Source organism: Heteronotia binoei, chromosome 6 (assembly GCF_032191835.1).
Source record: "Heteronotia binoei isolate CCM8104 ecotype False Entrance Well chromosome 6, APGP_CSIRO_Hbin_v1, whole genome shotgun sequence".
Classification (NCBI taxonomy): domain Eukaryota; kingdom Metazoa; phylum Chordata; class Lepidosauria; order Squamata; family Gekkonidae; genus Heteronotia; species Heteronotia binoei.
The window spans coordinates 35875423-35900243 of NC_083228.1; the positions used below are offsets into that span (position 1 = coordinate 35875423).

At 40.5% G+C, this 24821-nt stretch overlaps 1 protein-coding gene across 3 annotated transcripts in view; it reads right to left on the reverse strand.

Annotated features, from left to right (window-relative positions):
* Positions 1 to 1147: 1147 nt before the first annotated feature.
* Positions 1148 to 24821, reverse strand: part of SGMS1 (sphingomyelin synthase 1) — a 113238-nt gene continuing 89564 nt past the window's right edge. For all 3 annotated transcript variants that reach the window (XM_060241251.1, XM_060241252.1, XM_060241253.1), the window contains 5 exons: positions 14179 to 15026; positions 9396 to 9513; positions 5234 to 5387; positions 3804 to 3970; positions 1148 to 2785 (listed from right to left, as the gene is read on the reverse strand). In XM_060241251.1, coding sequence (XP_060097234.1) covers positions 2606 to 2785; positions 3804 to 3970; positions 5234 to 5387; positions 9396 to 9513; positions 14179 to 14801 — 1242 coding nt within the window. In that variant the 5' untranslated portion in view covers positions 14802 to 15026 and the 3' untranslated portion in view covers positions 1148 to 2605. The remainder of the gene's footprint in view (positions 2786 to 3803; positions 3971 to 5233; positions 5388 to 9395; positions 9514 to 14178; positions 15027 to 24821) is intronic.

Consider the following 24821-nt stretch of genomic DNA (forward strand, 5'->3'; position numbering starts at 1 on the left):
ATACCTAGTAGGTATGGAATAGTAGTCAAGTTATTCAGATCCAAGATTTGCTTTTACCATGGTCTGGAATATGAAACTTCAATATTATCATATATTTCCAATTTATTAAAAAATGCAAAAAAAAATTAAAAATAGAAGCTGTCTTACAGAGAATCAGGCTATTGATTTATCAAGGCCAGTATCGTTTGGTGGTAGTTCTTTCAGTCTTTCACATCAGCCTGATCTTTTTAACTGGAGATGTCAACGCTTGAGCCTGGGAGATTCTGCATGCAAGACAAACACTCTACCACTGAGCCACAGTTCCTACCGTGTTTTCTCTCCCCCCCACCACTATATCATTTTAAAAGATTTGAACAAAAATATGGTGGAACTAATGGTATGTACAGTAGAACCAGGGAAATCAGAGGTCAACTCCCAACGCAGCCATGAAGCACACTGAGCAACTAGCTGCCCATCACCATCTTTCAGCTCTCGGTCACAGACCGATTTCCCACTGGCCTTACGCTGCTCTCACGCTCCTCTTCTCTGCGGGGCTTCCATTGGATTTCATGCCACCTGCCCTGGGGCTGCAACTAGCTTTGCCTTTTTTGTGCGACAAACAGAAACTGGTTTTTAGAGGATCTTTTTTGCTACGCAAAAGAGGCAGAGTGAGTTGCAGCCCCAGGGCAGATAGTGTGAAATCCAACAGAAGCTACGCTGATGAGACGAGGGTGAGAATGGCATTAGGCTAATGGGAAATCAGACACAGTGTTGTAACAAAGAAAAAGTAGAGGAGGATAAATTCTGTCGTGGAGGATGAAGAGTGTGAAAAAATGGGAGAGAAATAGAAAGATGTGTAATCCAGTTTATGTTTGGAGCATGGCCTAGTTGCCAATCAGGACTCACCAGATGAAGACTATTTGCTTAGTACACCACAAATGCACAATGATTGAGAAAAATTGACCAGAAACTAGGTCATTTTATGAAAGTCAGACCTCCAGACTTCTTTGGTTTAAAGTTCACTGAATGCACAGACTGTAGAATAACTCTGACCACAGCTGAATGTTTTAACTGTGAGCGCATACACACAAATATTTATTTAAAAAGATATAACCAGTTGTGAAACAAAGGAAAACTATCCCACACAAATGAGAATTACAAGGAAAAAAATTGTTTAAAAGCTGTTTTTATTTTCCTTCACCATTATTGTTTTACAATACAAATTTCACCTTGTTTGGAACACACAAAAACCCTACAGAAGATAACTCTGCTTCACGTAAAATACAGAATGGATATATATATATATTTATATATATATAGATATATATATGCTTCTTCATTCTTAAAAAACTATTTTGTTCTGCACATTGGCAAGAATAGGATAGAATACTTCCCCCCCGCCCCCCAAACACAATATGTATGGCAGGATTCAAATTTTTAGGGTTACATGCAGTTTCTGCACAATTCTGTTTTCAAGAAATCAATTGTTTTTAATAGTATTTTCATTCAGGGACAAAACATTGTTTATACTTTTTGATTTCTGATTTGCTGATCATCAGGAGGGGGGGAAGAAACTTTTAAAGAAGGAATTCATGGCTGTGTTCTTGCTATAGTTAAAATTCATGTATGGAGTAGACAATAAAATAACTTTAAAAGCACATTTCATTCCAGCCTGCCAAAAATGTGTGAAGATCATATTTGGTTTTCCCTTCAGACTCAAGTCATCTCAACATTGCAAACAGATTTCCAGGTCAATTTAGGTATAAAATAAAAATGTAGTCATGTGTACAATACATATATAACCTTGGATTCATGGAATATTTTATTTTAAATAAAAATTTCTGAAGACTGCCTACTGACCATACAATCAAGACAAGAAAGGCACTAGAAACAGACAAATCTCTCTCCCAAGAAGCATTTTTTATTTTAACTCTTTTCTCTGACATGTAAAAATCTTTTTAGATTTTATTTTTACGCATATCATTTTGAAAAATAAAGTTAGGAAATACTTAGAAAATCACTTTACAACAGAATAATTTTTTTGCACTTTTTGACACTGTCACTGCAGATTTACAAAATCAAAGTTTACCAAACCTTTCTGTGTCTATCATTTGTAACTTCGGCGAAACAGGTAGAAAGATTCCTGTGTTATTATCCTAGTCAGGTATTTAGAAACCTTCATATAGACATTAGCTAGAAAATGGCTTACAGCCCAATCTTTGGGGCAAGAGATATGAAAATTATGTTTTCCCAAGAAAATAATACGCTTTATTCCCAGACGAGACTGGAAAGACCAGAACTTATGATATAAAAGCCTCTCTTTTTTTGTTTATGCCGCTGCATCATATACAAAGAAACATGGTGATGAGCAATGCAAATTCAAAATCTATTAACAATAAATGTGTACAGTGCATGAGAAGTTACCATTTCTTTTATTGTTGTCCATCGCAGATCCTTTGGAGAGAAAAAAAGATCACAGTGCTTACCAGGTAAGAGAATAGATTAAAGTCAAGGTAATTTGTTAAAAGGTTAAAGGAGAGGGAGCAGTTCAATTTTTATGGCATCTTCTCTTGCGGAGTTCTTAGCACTTTGGGACAGTTCTCTTGCCTTTCCCCTGGTGTAGCTGTTATGTGCCATTCACCAATCTGCTGTACTTCGGTTGTCTACCCACAAGTAGTGCCGGCCAAGGAAATGGCCAATGATAGGAACGGGGTACAATGCCTCGAACATTCTTTTCAAAGTACTGGAAGGGCCTGTACCACCACACATGTGCAAGAAGGTTGGTCTGGGAAGCTTCTTTTAGCACCTGCAAAGAAGTATTTTTTTTAAAAAAGTCAGAAAAAACAAAACATATCCTCACACTAATTAAATTTATCCTTCAGGGTACTACCGACAGATTGCTTACATTTAATTGCCATGATAAGTTTTTGTTTGAGACAGGTGACTAGAAGTTCAGCAGGGCAAAAACTAAGATATTGCAATTGAAGTAATGATCCCAAGCAGTCCATTCTGTAAACATTTACCAGGTACCATTTTTTCTTATTAAATTAGAAAAGATGCAGTCATGGTTCCTGTCTGTACACTTGCAGCATCTTACGAGAAGAAGTTCTACCTCAGCGTTTAAGAACATATGATAGCTCTGTGTGACTACAAAAGTAAACAATAATCAATTCCCCTCTCCCTAAACACAATTAGAGGAGCCTCGCGGCACAGCGTGGTAAGCTAAAATACTGCAGTCCAAGCTCTGTTCAAGACCTGAGTTTGATCCCAGCAGATGCTGGGTTCAGGTAGCCAGCTCACAGTTGACTCAGCCTTCCATCCTTTCGAGGTTAGTAAAATGAGTTCCCAGCAAGCTGGGGGTATAGTGTAGATGACAGGGGAAGGCAATGGCAAACCACCCCATAAAAAGTCTGCCAAGAAAACGTCCCGATGTGACATCACCCCATGGGTCAGTAACGACCCAGTGCTTGCACAGGGGACTACCTCTACCTTTTTAAACACAATTCAGATTTTAAAAAATATTTTAAGAACAAACATACTAAGTATATGTAGCATATGCCACTGGAATTCCAAGTTGCTGCCATAGGAAGTAAACATTTCATTCATCCATCCCATCTAACATATCTGATTTGAAGCATGACAGCCCTAACAACTAGACAAAGATTATGTTAATATATGGGGCAAAAAAAAAAGGCCACAGAAAAATATAGCATCGGATTTTTTTTTCATCTCACACTGATCACAACGTATAGGAATGGATTGGCCTAAGCCAGTACCATTAACCCAATGACGGGTATAGGAGGGTAAGGAAGAAAAGAACTCACTTGTTGATTGGCCATTGTGTGATACCACCAGAAAAGTCTTGTAGTGATGTAGTAAGCCACCACCACATCCACAGTGTAGTGGTCATGAGCCAAGAGAATACAGAACATCCCAACTATGCTGAGAATCCAGCAAATCCAGTGATACCACCAGAGTCGCCGAGGTGAATCTGAAACCAAGGAAAAATTCTCTAAGTCTGGTTCACCCTCCTCTGCAAGAATATGGTTGACCAAATATCACAATTTGAAAATGGAACACCCACAAGAATATTGTATCATGTTATTTAAGAATAATATAATTGCTGCTCTTTTTAATCTGAAAAAGCTCACCTTTAAATGTAATAGTGAACCAAGCTAACCTGAAGTTAACTCACAACTGGCATTTTAACAAGGAAGTTCAGCACTGTTAAAATCATTTAAAATTTGCTTTTCAGATCAAAGACAAAACTGAATTTCTGGATTTGAGGTTAGGTCATTCTTCAGACACATTGTCATATCCAGTGATATTTTAAAAGCTGCTTCTACGTCTCTGAACACGCACCTCCCAATGATTTACTAATATTTACTTGTGATACAAAAACTGATCAATGTCATCAATTAATACAGTTAAGAGTTCACAGACTGCCAGCACAAAAGCAAGCAGTCCATTAAGAGACCAATATGTCAAACAGAACCCAAAACCAAAACCAAGTCTTCTTCTTCTTCTAATATTCTTCTGATCTCAGTTCTTCTCATATGGCAGGGGTGGCCAACTGTAGCTCTCCAGATGTTTTTTTTGCCTACAACTCCCATCAGCCCCAGCCAGCATGGCCAATGGCTGGGGCTGATGGGAGTTGTAGGCAAAAAATCTGGAGAGCTACCGTTGGCCACCCCTGTCATATGGTATTGGTTTTCCTATGAATCTTAGGATGCAGAAGTGACTGACCAAGTAACTTCAATTTTATTAACATTTAAACTCATTCTTTGGCTAGATGGTCAAACTCATTTCCAGCAAACATTTTGCACAGAAATTTTATTTTAAAATATCAAAGCTCAATCCCACCATACAAGTCATTTAACAATCTGATCATGAAATGGACAGAATGGGGAATATATCAAACGGAAACAGGAGTGGAGGATTAACATATGCTGGCATGGATCCTGTTTTTCTGCAAGGGGTATCGCACTTGTAGAAGCAAAATTCCTGATCCTCTTCCACTGGCAGAAGGGGTTTCTGCCCATTGAAAACACAGTTAGGATCCAGATCATGTTCCTTTGTATCACTCTTATAAAATTCCAAGATTTTATCAACACAGATTAACACAGTTGGCAAGAGGTTCTGCCTTAGCTTTCTGTGTTGAGATACTTATATCCTAAGGTACTCAAGCAGAGAGGGAATCATCTCAGATTAACACACATTTCTAGGCTGGTATTGAGAAAGATCGTAAACGTACACTCTTTGATAAATAAATACGTCAAGGTTAACATAACCGTGTGACCGCTGTACAGGTAGTCGCCACACATATCATGGGCCCCTGTGATGGAAAGCCCTCCTCCAGCAAGCAGCTTCATTATTCTCCTCATGTGCGATTCCCAGTCTCCAAGGAGCTAACAGAACATTAAAAGAAAAAACAATTCAGCATTTGTTATTTTGCAGTAAGATGCACTTTGATTAGAACTGTAACAGAAAATTAGTTTATATTATAAAAGAACAACTTATTTGTATTAAGGGAGGGAAGGCAGAATAGTATAGCCCAGGGGTGGTCAAACTGTGGTTTGGGAGCCACATGTGGCTCTTTCACATATATTGTGTGGCTCTTGAAGCTGCCACTGGTTGGCTTGGAGGATGCATTTAAAATTAAAGTAGCTTTCTTTCTGCCTCTCTCTTCCTTCCCTCCCCCCCTCAAACATCTGACATTCATGTCTTTTGGCTCTCGAACATCTGATGTTTATTCTATGTAGCTCTTACATTAATTAAGCAAGTTTGACCATCCCTGGAATAGTCTGATCTCATCAGGTCTCTAAACAGGGTCAGTACGTGGATGGGAAACCACCAAGGAAGACTCTGCAGAGGCAGGCAATGACAAACCACCTCTGCTTCTCCCTTGCCTTGAAAGCCCCTTGCTGAGGTTGCTATAAATCAGTTACAACTTGATGACACTTCTGTATGTATTTTAAAAATCCAAACAATGGGGTGCATCATAATGGTCAGTTATTAAATAAATGAGATTATCTGTTTCAAAACAATAGCCCTCAAATAAATCTCTACCATAGAATTTCTTTATATTTGCTATCAGCTGAAAAATTAACATTTTATTCTTTCACAGTCAATCGGAATATTAGAAAATTATGCAGTTGAACAAGTCACTTGTTTCCCTGACCATTTATTATTATTTTTTTCTCATCAGTCAGATGGCCAGTTAAGTCATGATAGTTTTTAAAAAAACCCAACTGGCATCCTCTTTATACAGGATAGCAGGAAATGTCTAAAAACGTAATTCTCTTCCTGAATACCATTCACTTAGGCTATGGTCAACTAGCATTACACAGGCTGAAATTAAATCACGAGTTTTGGGCTAAACATCAGGAAGAACTTCCTGACAGAGCGGTTCCTCAGTGGAACAGGCCTCCTCAGGAGGTGGTGGGCTCTCCTTCCTTGGAGGTTTTCAAACAGAGGTTACATGGCCAACTGACAGCAATGCTGGTTCTGTGAATTAAGCCACCAAGTAATACACCGTCTTTCAGTTTGCAAAAATATATTACAAGGATTGTGTACAACACATAATAAACAATGCAATAATGATAGAGGACGACGGTGCTAGTGCTTTTTAAAGTAACAGAAACCCCAAGAGGGCCAAAAATCCCATCCCCAAATGAATAGATATAAGTCCAAACTTGGAAATAGTCCAACTGAAATTCACAAGGTGGGTGCTCCTGAGGAACGTGGCTTCAACGCTGCCGCTTTCTGAAAAAGATGTCTCTCTAGATTTTGAAGATGTTTCAATTCCTTCTTCAGTTTAACAGCTCAGTTATTTAGGAACCCTGTTCTACAGTCTCTAATCACAGCATTAAGCTTCTCATTTCACAGTGTGAACACTGGGCTCTTTTTAAGAAAGCGGCTGCGTTGAAGCTACGTTCCTCAGGAGCACCCACCTTGTGAATGTGTAAAAGGACCTAGCACCGCTGGCCTCTATCATTATTGTATTGTTTATTATGTGTTGTGCACAATCCTTGTAATATATTTTTGCAAACTGAAAGACAGTGTATTACTTGGTGGCTTTGATCAGTCTACTAATTACGCCAAGTGCCCTTCAAGCAGCAGATTCTGTGAATTAGGCAGATCATGAGAAGGATCAGGAATTAGGTCAGGAAGGATGTGTGTGTGGGAGAGGTAATTGTGAAGTTCCTGCATTGTGCAGGGGGTTGATGACAGTGGAGGTCGCTTCCAACTCTATGATTCTATGATTCTAAGGTATTAGCTATCCCACTCAACTTTGCATAATCGCCCGATTTAATAAAGATTCCCCCCCCCTCACCCTGACATGTATACAAAACAAAAAGATGGGTCACTAACATTGGCACATATCTCCACAATGGCACACACTGGCCACAGTTAAGCATCATAAACATTCATAGGTAATTTTACTACTGCTATGCTGCAAATCTGGTGCATCTATCTCAAAAAACAGCCCCTCCCCAGAGCCCCAGAAACCCCTGGATCGATTCTCCATTATAGCCTATGGCAATGAAGTGGATTGAAATGTGTTACTTAGTGTGTGTGAAAGTGCCCTATAATGGTCCCATATGGTATAATCGAGCTGAAAAAATCTGGCAATCAAAAATATTTACCAAATCTTAATAACAGACTGTTATTCATATTCAAGAATATTAGGAATATTTTTCAGGTTCAATATACCCAAACTCGAAAAATACTGGAAGGGTGCACACCCCTATTTATATCCTTGCCTATCAAGGTTTTAAAGAGTTGGAAAGAAAAGAGAGGGTCTGCTGTTTGTTTTGCTAAGGAATGCCAACATTGTGCTACAGGAGAGGAACATACCAATCCCCACTCAAGACTGTAGTTATCAGAGTCTCTAAAAACCTAATAATCCAGACAATCAGCAGTCAATGTTTCACCTTTCTTTTCCAGGAAAAAGCATCAGATGGTGACCAGTGTTACCTCTGAGTTAGCGTGAACTAGCTCATAGATTTTTAGCCTCCAGCTCACACATTTTTGTCTTAGCTCAGGAAGGATGACCCCAGAGCAGTGTTCCCTCTAAGCTGAAGTCTTGTGAGCAAAAACTCTACTTTGTGAGCAACTGGTATTAAAGTTGTGAGCTACTGCATAAATTATTGTGCTCTAGCGTCAATTTTCCTGAGCTAAGACAAAAATGTGTGAGCTGGAGGCTAAAAGTCTGTGAGCTAGCTCACACTAACTCAGCTTAGAGGGAACACTGCCCCAGAGCACACTAATTTATACAGTAGCTCGCAACTTTAATGCCAGTAGCTAACAAAGTAGAATTTTTACTCACAACACTGCAGCTTAGAGGGAACATCGATGGTGACACCTCCCTACTCAAGACCTTTCTAAATGACACCAGCTGTTTCAACAATTTCCAGACCAATCTTTAGACCATGGGCTTAACAGTGCTAAGAGAGTGGACTGACAGGCAAACATGGCTGTAATGGTCTTGGACAGCAGATGCACTTGTAGGTCAACAGAGGGCACTGAACCCGGTTGATATTACTAGAACCTTAAGGACCTTTCCAAGTGATACACCATGATACTCTTTCAAAACACCTCAAGTGTCTGGGAGGCACTAATGTTGCCACCGTAAGTTGACTCCAGTCTTTTCTAGATGACTGTGTCATAAAGGGAGAGTCTGTTTTCATCTTGGGAACCAACAAGGCATGGGACTCCCACCTTGGTAGAATTTATAGCCTGAATTAATCAGGGCAGGATTCCCACTCACATTCCTGATTCTTGTGCATGTACCCCTCATAGCTTGCAACAAATTGCACCGGTAATTTGTATAGACACTTTAGGATCAAAGCTGGAGGTGCGGCTCAAATGGAAGGTTACTGAAGTGGCGCATATAGATTTCATTAAGCAGTCCCTATATCTTGTTCCTCATAAAGAGGGGTCATTTTGTAGAAAAAAAAGGTGCAGGAGCTCAGTAGCATATCTCATTTGCATATACCCCAGGATCTATGTGCAGCAGGGAGAGAACTCCCCACTGCATGCAGACCCTGGCTGGAGGTCCAGGAGCTGTGCTCCTGTGAGCTCCTGCTGAATTCAAGCCCTACTCATTAATCAAGCACTGGTTGAAGAGGACGTGAGACTGAATTCTCTGTCATAATGAAACTATGTCTCTCCAAATGAAAATCAAAAGGATAATCCCCCAACAGAAGATGGGATTGTTATAGGATCTGGTCATTAGCTACCTCTATGGCTGAACAACAAGCAATATGGATTAACTTTGCAATAAACACTGCCAATTTTTTTTTCTGGCAAGAAGATCATGTCACACTGGCTAAACTGTTCCAAATGCATGAGGCCCATTCAGAAAACAAGGGAGAGAGACTAAGTAATGATGAGAAGGGGAAACAAATTACCTTTGGAGAGCAGTTGAAATGCATGCCAGGTACTGGAAGTGTAGTTACATACATTGTAATACACCGGTATAGGTACAGCGTGCCAACTATACAAAAAAATCTTCTGCCAATAATAGACCTGAGGAGAAAAACAGGAAAAACTGTGCATCACTTGAAATACTGGAGACTTTGGTATAAAATAAACATGTTCGTCTATTTGTCATCTATGTACTGTAGCACAATACATTATTCTACATTTGTTTATATAATAAAAATATTAAATGTGAATGATAGCTTATGGCCACTGAAAGCTATTATTTCCATTTAATGGGGGAAGACAAGAGAAAACTAAGAAGTCTGTTGAAAAAATTAGAAGCAGAAAGCCAGCAGTCTGAAACCCCCCAACACTGCCTTTCCATGATGCAGAAGGGAATCCAAGGCAGAATTATAAAGGTAAGAGCAGGCTTAATTCACAGGTGTCTTTAATTCTAATAGACAAATTTCATGACACAACCAAAATCCTGATTTTTCCCCCCACAGACTACGGCCACCAGGACAGAATGCAAATTTACCTCTTGCTATGAGTGGCACTTTATTACTGCTATTCATTCCTGCAGGAAAAAGAAATGCTACATGAGGGATAATTTATTTTAAGGTTGCAGGTTCTGCCTCACCCAAACTGAAACTGGTTCGCCTGGCACCAGGGGCAAAGACAATGCTCACATCTTATTCCATCCAGTTTGGTGTAGTCGTTAGAAGCGTGGATTCTCATCTTAGAGAACCGGGTTTGATTCCCCACTTCTCCACATGCGCCTGCTGGTGTGACTTTGAGTCAGTCACAAGTTCTTTCAGAGCTGTTCTCTCAAGAGCAGTTCTTGAAAGAACTCTCTCAGCTCCACCTACCTCACAGGGTGTCAATTATGGAGGAGGGAAGGAAAAGGAGATTGTAAACCGCTCTGAGATTCCAAGTGAAGGGAAGGGTATAAATCCAATCTCTTCTTCATAATTAACCACAAAATGTAAATTGCTGGCTGTCTAGACTCAATTTGCCTCAGGGTCATGCACAGAAAGACTTAAACCCTTTATTAACTACTTGTTTAAAAAACATTTTAAACTGGAGAAGAAACACTACTTCTCCAAGGCAGCCAGTTTCAAAAAGCAAAACCTGAAAGCTTACACTCCCCTCTTCCTTCCCTGCACAGCCCCAAGGCAAACTGATGGTGCATGAACCTGTAATTTGCAAATGATCTATAGAATGAGATAGTGATTTTTATTTTGTCTGAGTTCTGAGTGATGCCAAATCCCCAGCACTCCTAGTACAGAAATTTATGGGGCAAGATCTGATGATGTAAGGGTGGGGTCTAGTTATATCATATCTTGACAATATTGCCCCATACAACTGTTTCAGTTGTGAATCCCTAGTATAACAAGTTGCTTTGAGAATATCTAAAGGCTTGTTCATGCCCAGTGAAATTTTTTCCTGCTTTATTTTGCAGATCCCCACCCTGACGCATACTGCAATATCTGAAAATCACTTGAGGCTGTCTGATAAAAGTTCAAAGCTCCCACAGGTCATGGGGAAAGTCTCATGTTTCTTTGTATCCAGGCTACTGAATAACAGTATGTTATTTCTACGGTATACTGTAGCATTTATTTTATAAAGCACTGCCATTTTGTCAAAGCTAAACTTTAAAAATGTTCTTTAAGAATGAGGTTGTTGTGCTAGTAAAAAGGGGTGTCTTAAAATATTTGTTGCTGATGTTTAATGTAACATTACCGCCTAGACTACTACAATGCACTCTACGTGGGGCTGCCCTTGAAAAATGTTCAGAAACTTCTACTGATACAGAACGTTGCATCCAAGATGCTGTCTGGAGCCGGGCGTAAGGATCATATCAGCCAAGCCTTAGCCCATCTACACTGGCTTCCAAGTTGTTTCCAGCACAAATCAAGGTACTGGTCTTGACCTTCAAAGCTCTGTATGGTTTGGGACCAACATACCTGATGAAAGACTGCTTAATCCATTATGAACCTGCTTGACCACTACAGTCAGCTTCGGAGGCCCAGCAAGCTCTGGAACTCTTTCCCAAGGGAGATTTGTCTTTCCCCTCTGGCTGCTGTTTTCTGACAGCATGTAAAGACTTTTTTGTTTCATTTGGCATTTCCTGAGTGATCTTTCCTTCCTAACCACTTTTTAAAAATGCAGGGCTTTTTTTTGAGCAGGAACACATAGGAACACAGGTCTGGCTGGCTTGGTATCAGGGGGTGTGGGTTAATATGCAAATTAGTTCTTGCTGGACTTTTTCTACAAAAAAGCCCCTTGTGAAACAGTGGTGATGTCAGGGGGTGTGGCCTAGTATGCAAATAAGTTCCTGCTGGGCTTTCTCTACAAAAAAAAGCCCTGTAAAAACGTATTTAAAAACTCTGCTTAAATTTGCACTAACTCCACTTATAGTAGCTTTCCAATTCTTTAAGACTTAATGATAATCTGATAAAAGGAGCTCTGACTTCTGAAAGTTTATATGTCAGAAATCTTTATTTTTAGCATTTTCTGTATATGTGTGTGCTTGCATGCCTGGAAGTCATGGTGACTTCTGGCAACCCCTCGTGGGGCAAGGACATTTCAGAGGTGGCTTTCTAATGCCTCCCTCTGCATCCCAGCCCTGGTATTCCTTGGAAGTCTCTCATCCAAGTACTTGTCAGGCTAGGCCCAGCTTAGTTTCCAAGATCTGATGAGACTAGGCTTGCCTGGGCTATCCAGCTCAGGGCATACCTTGGTCTCTAAGGTGCTCCTGGACTCGAATCTAGATCTTTTACTACAGACCAACATGGCAGTCTGAAACTGATCTTAGTAAGATGAACATGTTACAGTCATCATGTGGAAATTGCTTTAAATTTGCTTCCTGTTGCAGCTCTTTGCAGCAGCCCAAGCATTTAAATCAGGAGATTTTCTACCTGCTTCTGTAGACAATGCTTATGAGCAGCATGGTTCTACATCTACTTTGGAAGTTCTAGTAAGAGCTAACATGTTATTCAGGTTGATGGCAATGTGAAAACTGTTGCATAATGCATTTTACAATTTGCAAATACAGATGCTGACTCAAGCAACTCCTGAACTCCCTGACTCTGAAGGAATCCCAGGATACACCCCCAATGTCCATGCACCAAAGCAGAACAGATTTGGCACCTATAAGGAAAAGCCTGCTGCTTCACTGCTTGAAAGGGACTGGCATTTTAAAAGCCTACCTTACAATCATCTCAGATGTAGCCTTCAGGAAGGGTTAGAAAACAAGGAGAAGAACACATGAAGCTGCCTCATATGGAATCAGATGCTAGAATATCAAAGTCAGTATTTGATTCAGATTGGTGGTGGCTCTTGAGGTCTTCCCCATTATCTACTGCCAAAGTCTTTAACTGGAGATGCTGAAGACTGAACCTGAGATCTCTGCATGGCAAGCATATGCTCCACCACTGAGTCACAGCGCCTTCTCAAAGATTAGCATCAACGGCAAAGCTGGTTCTGTTTTTGGACTTCAGTGACGATATTGTAACTATTTTCCAGATATTCAACAGTTAAGCCCTAGATTTTCATATACTTGTTTCTGGACTCTGAGATCAACTTACCATCAAACCACAGAGATCTTCAAACTGATAAAAGCCAGTTTTGCTAAAACACAACCATCAATTCAGTTTTATCTGGTCTTAAATAGCTAATCCATTCTTGGCATAAGTTTATCTGCCATCTCTGATATAGGCAAATGCATACAAATGCACAGCAATACAGAAGTGGCATTTGTCTAGGACAGGTAAGAACTTGCCCTTGCAAGCATCCAAGTGGCAAACCATGCAGCGCCAATGGTTGCATGAATGTTTCTCTCTCTCTAGTTCCTCGAGATAACTACAAAGGTCATCACTGTGTCAACTGCATGCACAGTCCATTCCTCTCTTATAAGGTCAAAATGACACTAAGTCTTTAAAGTCATGAGAACAGTAGGACCGAAACAGAAGGGGATCAGGAGGTGGCATGGCACCACTAACACAGGTAGGGTTGCCAATCCCCAGGTGGGGGCAGGGGATCCCCCGGTTTGGAGGCCTTCCCCCCACTTCAGGGTTGTCAGAAAGCAGGGGGAGGGGAGGGAAATGTCTGCTGGGAACTCTGTTATTCCCTATGGAGATTTATTCCCATAGAAAATCATGGAGAATTGATCCATGGGTATCTGGGGCTCTGGGGGGGGCTGTTTTTTAGGGTAGATGCACCAAATTTTCAATATAGCATCTAGTGCCTCTCCCCAAAATATCCCCCAAGTTTCAAAAAGATTGGACCAGGGGGTCCAATTCTATGAGCCCCAAAAGAAGGTGCCCCATCCTTCATTATTTCCTATGGAAGGAAAGAATTGAAAAGGTATGCCGTCCCTTTAAATGTGATGGCCAGAACTCCCTTGGAGTTCAATTATGCTTGTCACAGCCTTGATCTTGGCTCCACTCCCAAAGTCCCCAGATATTTCTTGAATTGGACTTGGCAACCCTAAACACAGGCAAGAGCTGCATAATAGCTGCTTGCGGGCAACTTACTCCTAAATAAGGCCTTGTAAGCCAGATAACGTTAAGATCACTAAAATATTTACACACACTTCTCCTGTCTTTGAGTACTTTTCAAGCCTCCTTCTTAAAATAAAATAAAGCTGTTTTCAAAAACAGATGCTGTTCTTTTTATCAACACACTGAAGTGAAATTATTTTATAGTAGACAAAGACCAAATAAAGTTGACCATCAGAAGGTCACACTTCCAAAGGTTTTTACTTACTTGTATTTTAAGAACATCCACTGAAGAAACCAGAGCCCTACAAGGATCAAGCCATTAATTTCACAGATAGAAAAGGCCCACTGCACCCGGTCAAAGTGATCGAAAAAAGCATCTGGTAGGGGCGGCTGCACCTCCTTGGAAGGCACTCGTTCATGGACCACTGAGATTGTCACTGTGGTAAAGGTGAAGCAGCAAAGTGCATAAAGAAAAGACAGAAAAGTCTTCGACCACTCCATAGGATACTGGGAACGCTCTGGCTCTGGCATGGGGATTTGTATCATTTCCTTTCTATAACCATTTGGCATCCCATTCAGTTTGGTTTTGTCACTAAAGCCATTTTCGCTGGTGGGGGCCTCCGTACTGATAATCAAGTGCCCATTGGCATGGCCATTTTTGTGTGCCTCAATGTGGTGCTCCATTTTTAAGGTTTCTATCATGTACAGCAGGCGCTGGCCATTGTCCGAAGATACACGTGATAAAGGGGGTTTCTCAAAATCCTCCTTCGTTAGACTGATCAAGTCCTGCCCGGTGTAATGTTCCAACGGTTCACAGTATTCTGGCACAGCATTCTCCAATAGCCAATCTGCCACCTCCTTGGGTGACCAGAGCACAACTTCTTTCATTTCGTCCAAAAACGTGCATCCAGTCTTAAAATCAACTTAGACAGGGCGGCTGTCACTAGTTTAGCTGAACAGGAAACTGTTCCTTTGCTAGCTCATCCTGTCTGAAGCGTAGCAGAAACCAGTTTTGCAAATTCATGCAGAGCAGTTTCAAATCACCTCGTGTGATTATCCACATGTGGCACATAAAGGAAATGTTCACTTCATTTGGGGTTTGCAGCAGCCTTTCTAAAAAATTTGGGGTGAAAAAGAGAAAATATAGTTAGAATACCATTTACATTTCATAGTCACTAATGCTTTTTTTAATAAAAAATTTTAACCTGAGAGGAACACTAAAGCAGACAGGAAAGGAAAGGTCCCCTTGTGCAAGCACTAGTCATTTCCGACTCTGGGGTGACGTTGCTTTCACAACGTTTTCACGGCAGACTTTTTTACGGGGTGGTTTGCCATTGCCTTCCCCAGTCATCTACAGTTTCCCCCACAGCAAGCTGGGTACTCATTTTACTGACCTCGGAAGGATGGAAGGCTGAGTCAATCTTGAGCTGGCTACCTGAAAACCCAGCTTCTGCTGGGGATCCAACTCAGGTCGTGAGCAGAGCTTAGGACTGCAGTACTACAGCTTTAACACTCTGCGCCACGGGCCACAATAAAGCAGACAATTTATGTCTTAATGCAGTAAGATGAGTTTCATTTTCATTTTTTCTTGCACCAACAACTAACATGCTAGTGGCTTCTTAATCTATTGAAAACACTTTGGATATTGTACTGCCTGACTTTGGGTGTGTTTTTCGGCATGAACGAGGAGAAGCCGTTATCTCTTCGCATTCGTTCCAAAATGCCATGCAGCACAACTGTTATGATGCATATAATTTTGGGACAAACTCCTTCCTCACCATATATTAGAGGTTTAAATCTACATAAGTCACTTCTTGGGATTTTACTGGGATGATATGACTGCATGTCAAGGAGCACACATCGCCTCAGAGCTGGAACCCAAAGTGAATATTTTGTATCTCAGCCAATCCAATAGTTTACAGGAACGAAAAGACATGTCCATACTTTATTTATTTTACTGGATTTGTATCCTGCCCTTCTCACAAGCAGGTTCCTTCTAAGGTTGTTAAAACGGTTCTCAGTAACCAGTGGGCTGACAACCCTAATTTTGGATAATTTTTCTATGTAAGATACTATCACAGATGCTTGGCTTTGCAGTCCTCAAAACTGAGAATTTGTGTCTACAGAGATAACAAGCCTCATCTTAACAGAAAAAAATGTTTTAAATGAACATTTACAGTTGAGAAAGAAACCTCAATCCTATTGTTCCTCTGAAAATCTATGTACATGGAATCATCCCGTTACCTCTAAAGTGCTACATTTCAAGAAGTTCAATGGATGGAAGGTTGTTTGTGGTGGAATAGATCTGGATAAGGGGGGGATGGGAAAAGCTGAGTGTGAGGAGGGGAGGGTGAGCAGTATAAACGAAAGTGAAACTTAGAGAATACTCCAGAAGTCCTGAGATCTTTGCGAGTTTAGCCTCATGGATGTTTAACCAAATACAAGAACAATTTAAATAGTTATTGGTATTTGCTTATTTTCCCCTCCCAATAAAGTATAGCAGTAAAGTTGTCCAAATAGGAATTATATTTTTATTATTATTAAACTGGAGACTGATAATTATGAAATCATTGTGGTTAATTTTCTTATACAATTGTAAAACCTGAAAAGTTAGTCTAAAAATGAATCCTTAATCTGGGCTGTAAATATGAAGGTTGCAACCACCAGCAAGAATGAGTCCTTACATAGAAAACTATGATTTAAATCAATCTGATTTAACTAGTGATTTAAATCAATCTGATTTAAATCAAACCCACCAGTATTTACTTTCACCCACGGTATAAATTCCTATCATCTCAGTTAATTGAACTGTAAGATCACAAAGCCTATCCAAAACAAAATACATGATCGATTGGTAAACTGCACAGGTTAGGAATACCACCAGGTCTACCTATGTGCTATAATACAAACCTATCATGCAATCATCTTATTTTTCTTCAAGGCAAAACCAGGGACACAATGTGCCGGTGGTAGAAATAACAACCTGCCTTCTCAAAAACAACAGCTGCTCTTTTCCCAGATCCTTGGACTTAAGGCAGTCTTTCCCAGAACCTTGAGCTTCACTTTTCTAGAGCTTTAGATTCCTGTGTGTGAGTGCAGAAAGCATGTGCCCAGAGGCACTTCTTGTGTATCTGAGTTTAATGCCCTTCAGCTGGCTGGGGGGGGGCAGGAAAGCCCTCCTTAAATCAGGGGATCCCCTAGGGTTGCCAAGTCCAATTCAAAAAATATCTGGAGACATTGGGGGTGGAGCCAGGAGCAAGGTTGTGACAAGCATAATTGAACTCCAAAGGGAGTTCTGGCCATCACATTTAAAGGGACTGTGCTCCTTTTAAATGCCTTCCCTCCATTCGAAATAATGAAGGATAGGGCCACCTTCTTTGGGAGCTCATAGACTTGGAACCCCTAGTCCATTCCTTTTGAAACTTGGAGGGTATTTTGGGGAGAGGCACTGGATGCTATGCTGCAAATATGGTGCCTCTACCTCAAAAACAGGGGGCCCCAGAGCCCCAGCTACCTATGAATCAATTATCCATTGTATCCTATGGGAATCGGTCTCCATAGGGAATAATGGAGTGCCCAGCAGACATCCCCCCTCCCGCTTTCTGATGACCCTGAATTGGGGGAGGGGCTCCAAACCGAGGGATCCCCTGCCCCACCTGGGATTGGAAGCCCTAGGATCCCCTGCCTGGACTGGGGAGCTGGGATCCCTAAATTGCTGTTATTTAAAAAAAAAAAACAGCAACCCCATGTAGTGCCAAAGTGCTTAGGACTGCCACCGTATGTTAACTGTGCTCTTTGAATCTGCTCAAATCAGGTCCCCTTACCTTGCTGGCATATTCATACAAATCATTTATACCAATCATGATGCTGAATTAAACCAGAACTTTAAAACAAACAAAGAAACCACACAGCAGAGAATTTTTCAGAATACCAGAACTCAACCCAAACTTCAAATCTCTCTGCTATTTTGAACAGGAATCTCGTCCTTATGCAAAAATAGTGGCAAACAATAGTCATGCACTCCCAAGATTCTTTTGAGGTGCAGGTAGGGCTTCTGTCTGCTCTAGCTATATATGGAGAAACTGTATTTCCCAGGGAGCCATCTAAGAAGAACAGAAGGAGGGGTAGACTGGCTGGCCCAGTGCCCCTGATACCACTTGGCTAAGTAAGACAGCTGGCGCTTTTTATCTAAAATTGTCCCATGGCTGCTTCAAATCAAGAAATTTATACAGCTAACTGATAAAAGGAATTCGTTTAAAATATTACAGAAGTATTCATGCCTGCTAAACCATTGGAGAACTGCAGCCAAAACTTAAATTAGGTGATTTTTATGTAAATTGGCTCAGCTGTCATTTTGACACTCCAAAGTTGTGTTCCATCTTCTACTAATATACTGGACATTTCAGTGAGCATCCTGAGAAAATGCTGTTGGACATAATGCACTTTGATTCTGCAATTACTGCTTTCAGCCAAGGATTAAAGAAAAGGCCCCAATTCATTTGTTGGAAAAAATGGGCTAACCTGGAATTGCTGAAGTCTGATATTCTAAGAGATGTAACTTTTTTCAGCCTAGTATTGAGCCACTCAGAGATTATTTTTACTCATCAAAGCAGGCAATGCTACAATAAGCACTTTGTAAAAAGAATGGAAAAGAAAAAGCACAAAGGAAGAAAAAGGAAAGTGGGGGACAAAAAGAAAAAGGGAAAGGAGGGAAAGAAAAGAAAAAACAAGGCCCCACAAAAGTATTCGTCTTTTCCCAGAATCTTTTGTTGATGGGTCTCAGTAAAAATCAAAATATCCTTCAGTATGAATTATACTGGTTAGTATAACTAGTGTTTGTAGTTCCTGCTACACAAAACAAGTGTAGATACAGCCTTTCCTGGTCTCAAATCCATTTTGTTGTCTCAGCAATCACCTCACAATTCATAAGTGTGAGCTCATAGTTTAAAAACAAAAGATGACATGACAGGAAACCACCTTATACTGAATCAGACCACTGGTCTATCAAGGTCAGTATTGTCTACTCTGATGGCAACTGCCCAGTATCTTAGACACAGATTCTTCACCTCATCAACTACCTAATCCTTTTAACAGCAGATGCCAGTGACTGAACCTGGGAATTTTTGTATGCAAAGCAGATGCTCTACTACTGAGCCTTGGTCCTTTCCTAAATATATTTTTCTCTTCATTCCTTTGTCTTTCTGTTTTAAATATTTTTAACAACCTTTATAACTTTTTGTTTTGAGGAAGCTTTTTACAAAATAAAAAATGCCTGAGGTTGTTTTAGGAAGAAATCTGGCAACTTCTGCATTATGCAGGAGATTGAAACATGATGCTTACAGTGTTACAAAGCAAAAAATCAGAATAGTTTCAATATGAAAGCAAATTATATGCTAAAGTAGCAAGAGGTATGAGTCAACCATACATTCATGATCAACTTGGACCGCAGTCTTCTTGGAAACAAGTTCCACTGAAATAAACAAGACACAAGTAAAAGCCAGTGAAGAAAAGTGATCAAAGTTTACAGTCCTTACTCATGTGGGAGAAGAGCTTGAAAATGTGTGGGTTGTGGGTGGTGAAACCTTTGACAGATACCAGAGAGTTGCTGAACAGGGCCTTATAGTAGCACAAGATGGAGCTTCAGTGTCACACACTTCTGTGTCATTCCCATATAAAGATCACATCCTAGTTTCTGCCCCAAGAATTTCAATTGTCTAGCATTTCCCCTCCTGGGTCTACATTCATAGAGCTCCACAAAGTCTCTAAGTACCCTGTTTCCATTAGCAGGCCCCCAAATGTCAGACACACCACTCTCAACATTTAAGGAACTTCAGAAATTTCTGAGACACAGAAGATACTTTGGAAACAAAACATTCTCCATTATATACAGATGCAAATATCTGGGAAATCCAGGTTTAAATCCCCACTATGTCATGGGAGCTCACTGTAACTTTGAGACAGCCACACAGTCTCAGCCTAACCCTACCTCACAGGGTTGTTGCTGTTGAAATAAGAGTAAGGGAGAATGTTGTAAGCCACTCTGGGTCCCTGTTGGGGAGAAAAGCAGGGTATAACTGAAGCAGTTATCTGCTTCAATCAATCTGCTTCAGTTGTTGTTGTTGTTGTTCAGTCACACAGTCAAGTCCAACTCTTTGCAACCCCATGGACAAAGTCACGCCAGGCCCTCCTGTCTTCCACCATCCTCCGAAGTCTGCTCAAATTCGTGTTTGTTACATCAGTAACGCTGTCCAGCCATCTCCTCTTTTGCCGTCCCCTTCTTCTTTTGCCTTCTGTTTTTCCCAGCATCAGGATCTTCTCCAGTGAGTGCTCCCTTCTCATTCACTTTGGCCACCAAATGAGACTCTGATGTCATTTTGTATACCCATGTTTCCAAAAGAATTTTCATATGATAGCAGCTAGAATTACTTCGGAAGACAGAAAATATTCCAACAGAAGACTGGATCGCAAAATGTAAAGAAACCTTGCTGGTAATCAAATTGACATTCTTGACAAGGAAGAAAGGATACATGAGTTTGGCAAACAATATTTTCAAGAGTTGTTCAATTGATAAAATGGAGAATAAAAAATCAGTTGAATGTTATTTAAAGAATTTATGTTAATTTATTATGCAATCTTGATTATGTTAAATAAAGTTCTATAAAAGAATGACTAGAATAGTAAGAAAAATGCCAATGGACTGTTACGTAGCCACACACTGAATTAAAAATCTGCCTCGTTTTCAACAACTATTTGATTTATGTAGTCTGAATTGTTTTAAATGAACATATATATCTAAAGAGGGTTACAAAACAAGAGGACAGCAGCTTCTTCACCAAAACACATTAACACTTATTAAGACGAATGAAAGACAATCAACTTAATCAAACCTTCCATTTAGTACGGAGTCCACTGAAGAACCCTCATTCCCATGGAAGTTGTTGGATGAAGTGTAATCTGACCCTGCAATCTGATAAGTAGTTAAGATTCTGAGGGAAGTTTCTGCTGAATACTTAAATACCCTATTAACTGTAATTCGAAGCACTGCCTTCTAAGACCACAAGTCAACAGGCTTAGAAGGATACAAACTTGTTTAGGATTGCACTGTTAAGCTACAAAATCAACCCTAGTCATAATTGTTGCTGTGGTCTTCATTAACCTGATCTACCCTGCCTTCCGAGCACAGACAGTGATGCACACAAAATTATCCCATTTTAGCCAGTTCTGTTGCACCAAGAGAGAGCTACTTTCCAAGGCTATCAACATTTTCAGCCCAGGCTGTCCAAGTCCATTATATTTCGCAGCCTAAATTCACTAGTTCTTCACAATGTACACCTCCGCGTTGATTGTTACACTGGACAGCATTCAGCCTTTTAATTGCTTTGAAAACATGGCTTCTCATATATGGCTATAAAACCAAGCCTAGGAAACAGTGGCCAGAATCCAACCACATTCCAAGCACTTTAGGGCATGGTTGGATACAAGTCACTGTTCAGTGGTTACCTTGGAGATCAGTTCTACAACATTTCAGCACACAGCTAAAACAGGGGATCAGCATGAGTCTACTACAGATGGTGTACCTTTTGGTGTTCCTATCCTGAATTGATTCCATAAAGGCCTTCCCATGTTATGAAGTCACAGGAAGAATCTGAAGGAGCACTCTTGTTTCCTGAATCTATAACTAGGACAGTGGTGAAAAGGATCTACACAGAGTTGCACAGTAACAGATAAGCCTGTTACTAAAGCCTTCACCCATCACTTCTGAAACCTATAATTCTGGCTCCCTATTTTCCAATCTAACAATTCTGAGGAATTCATTTTACAAGCCAATTTCACAAATTAGCATAATAAAAATGTGCATTCTTGTGATATTTCAATCTTTTCTCACCAAATACAGTCCAGTGGCTCCAGTTAGTAGCGAATCATCAAGCAACCAGATATAACGAGGTACATGTTTGCAAATCAGCACTAAGATCTCAGCCAAAACTTTCTCCATTTTAAAAGTTGGCTAAAGACAATATATGTTGAGAGACTACAAATAAACTTTCCTCCCCCCGTTTCCAGTTGGATTTGGGATCATCAACAGTGCTTATCTTGTATACATTGGTGCTTTTACTATAAACATCAGATTTTGGACCTACTGTATTTCACTACCTTTTCAGTCTGCTGATCATGATTTTTTTCTCTATGACCTATTTTCATATGTGTGGGAACAGACCCAGCAGTGTACATATACACACAAACACACACTCTTATTGCCTACTGAGGAAGTATATTGTGAGGCCCCTTCTATGGCTAGGGTTTTTTAAATGCTGGGTTTTAATTTTTAATTTTTAACTTTTAATGTTATATTTTATTATGTTATTTTTAAGCTGTCTAGGACAAATTTCCAAGATTAGGCAGCACTAAAATTCCCAAAATAGCCCTGACCTGAATAGCCCAAGCAAGTCCGATCTCATCAGATCTTGGAAGCTAAGCAGGGTCAACTCTCACAAGTACATGGATGGGAGACCACCTTGAAATACCAAGTGGGGAGGACAGTGGCAGGCTTTATTCAGCGACCAGTAGGGGTCAGTCACCAAAGGTTGTCATGACTTCCAGGTGGACACACACACACAAAGAAAACCTGCCCCCCCAAATTTCCCAAAATAAATATATAACCAGGGGGTTTTTTGTAGCAGGAACTCCTTTGCATATTAGGCCACACACCCCTGATTCAGCCAATCCTCCAAGAGCTTACAGGGTTTTTAGTACAGGACCTACTGTAAGCTCCAGAAGGACTGGCTACATCAGAGGAGTGCGGCCTAATATGCAAAGGAGTTCCTGCTACAAAAAAAATTGGTGGATCTGTATAATATGGGATGTAAAAGGAAGATACAAATGATCCTAAGGGACCCTTCACATCTGGGCCATTTGCTATTTGAGATCTTACCGTCAGGTAGACGATATAGAGTGTTGAAGGCTAGGACAAACAGATTTAAGGACAGTTTCTATCCAAGTGCTGTGGTTAGGTTAAATGCAGGGTTATGAAGGATTATCTGTTTTAGATGTATTTAAATGGTTTAAATGGTTTTAATGGTTTTATGAATGTTTATCTGTTTTAGATGTATTTAAATGGTTTAAATGGTTTTAATGGTTTAAATGGTTTTAGATGTATTTAAATGGTATGAATATGAATATGTGTGTTTGATGTGTTGGTATGTTTGTGGAAGAGCACCTCATTTCGTTGCTCTCTTTTTGTGGAGAACAATGACAATAAATTTATCTATCTATCTATCTATCCATCCATCCATCCATCCATCCATCCATCCATCCATCCCTGTATATAACAGTGGTGATTGGGGAGAGTGTGGTTCAAATGCCCACTAAGCCATCAAAGTCTGCTGGGTGACCTTGGGTCAATCACACACATTCATCTTTACCTATCTCACAGGGTTATTGTGAGGAAAAACTGAGAAGGGGAGATTGTTATATGTTATATAATATATTGTTAAATAATATATGCCACTTTGAGTCCCCATTAGGGAAAAAAGCAGGGTACAACTGAAGTAAATAAACTATCTGAAATCTACGAACTTTTGCAATATATCCTGCTAATCTTCAAGACACCACAAGCTTTTAAAAATTTCACATTTGAGTAAAGGATAAAAGCACAATGTGGTCACATGCAAGGGAATGAAGTGCTGAACTGAGTGCTGGCTTTGGGACTGGGTGGCTTTTGAGCGGGTGGCAGCAGTGGCAATCTAATTATATTTACCTTTACCAAAATATTTTGTGTGGTTAATTCTTTCAATGCTGTGTTTTTTCAAAATTACTGTGCAATGATTTTATGTGGTTTCCAGTGCAGTCCTAAGCAATATTTCCTCTAAGCTGCAGATTCTTGTGAGCAAAAATTCTACTTTGTGAGCTACTGGCATTAAACTTGTGAGCTACTGCATAAATAAGAGTTTTCTGGGGTCATCCTTCCTGAGCTAAGACAAAAATGTATGATCTGGAGGCTAAAAATCTGTGAGCTAGCTCACACTAACTCAGCTTAGAGGGAACACCGGTCCTAAGCCAAGTCAACTGGTGTCAGTGGTCACAGACATATGCAACTCTATTTAGGAATGCATTTTTAGAGCGCCATCCTAAACCTAAGCTGGCAACTAAGCCCTATAATGGTATATCAGGCCAGAGTATTCAGAAGACATACCAACTGGAACCAATCAATATCCCCTATGACAATGTTTGATGGAGCATGGCATGAGGAATTCAGCCAGCCTGATTCAGAGCTTTGCACATGTGGGAATAGAGACAGGAGTGTTGGTTATATTTAGGCTGAGAATTTACAGGTGGGATCAGGAATCTTCCAGAATTACAACTTCTCTCCACACTACAGAAATCAGTTCCCTTGAAGAAAACAACAGCTTCAGGCTCCATGGCATCATATCCCTAGTGAGCTCTTTCCCAACCCCAAATGCTACCCCCCAGCCCCCACCACAATCTCCAGGAATCTGTCAAGCCAAAGTTGGCAATCATGTTATGCTTTTTGTGCCCTTCCATGGCACCTTGTCTGTTTCTGTTCCCTAGTCCATATAGCTGCGGTAAACGCCAAGGCAGCTAGAGGATGCCTATGGGTGCTTCTCATTCCTATAGGTCTAGCTGGGTGAGCAGTCTGAAAACCTCTCCTGCAAGCAGGAGGCGTGGGTTCTAGCCTGGCCTATGCCTCCTGTTTTTCTGCTGCACATTGTTGCAAGGCAAAAAGCAAGCTCTGCCTTCTAGTAAGCATCCTCTGCCTGGGAATCAAATCCATAATACACAGTGGCCACATGGGATTTGCCACCAGCTACTTGAGAGTAAAGAGGCAAGCCAGTGTTCCCCCAAACATACCCCTCCTGACATTCTGCATGTAGGTAGCAGCTGTATGACATC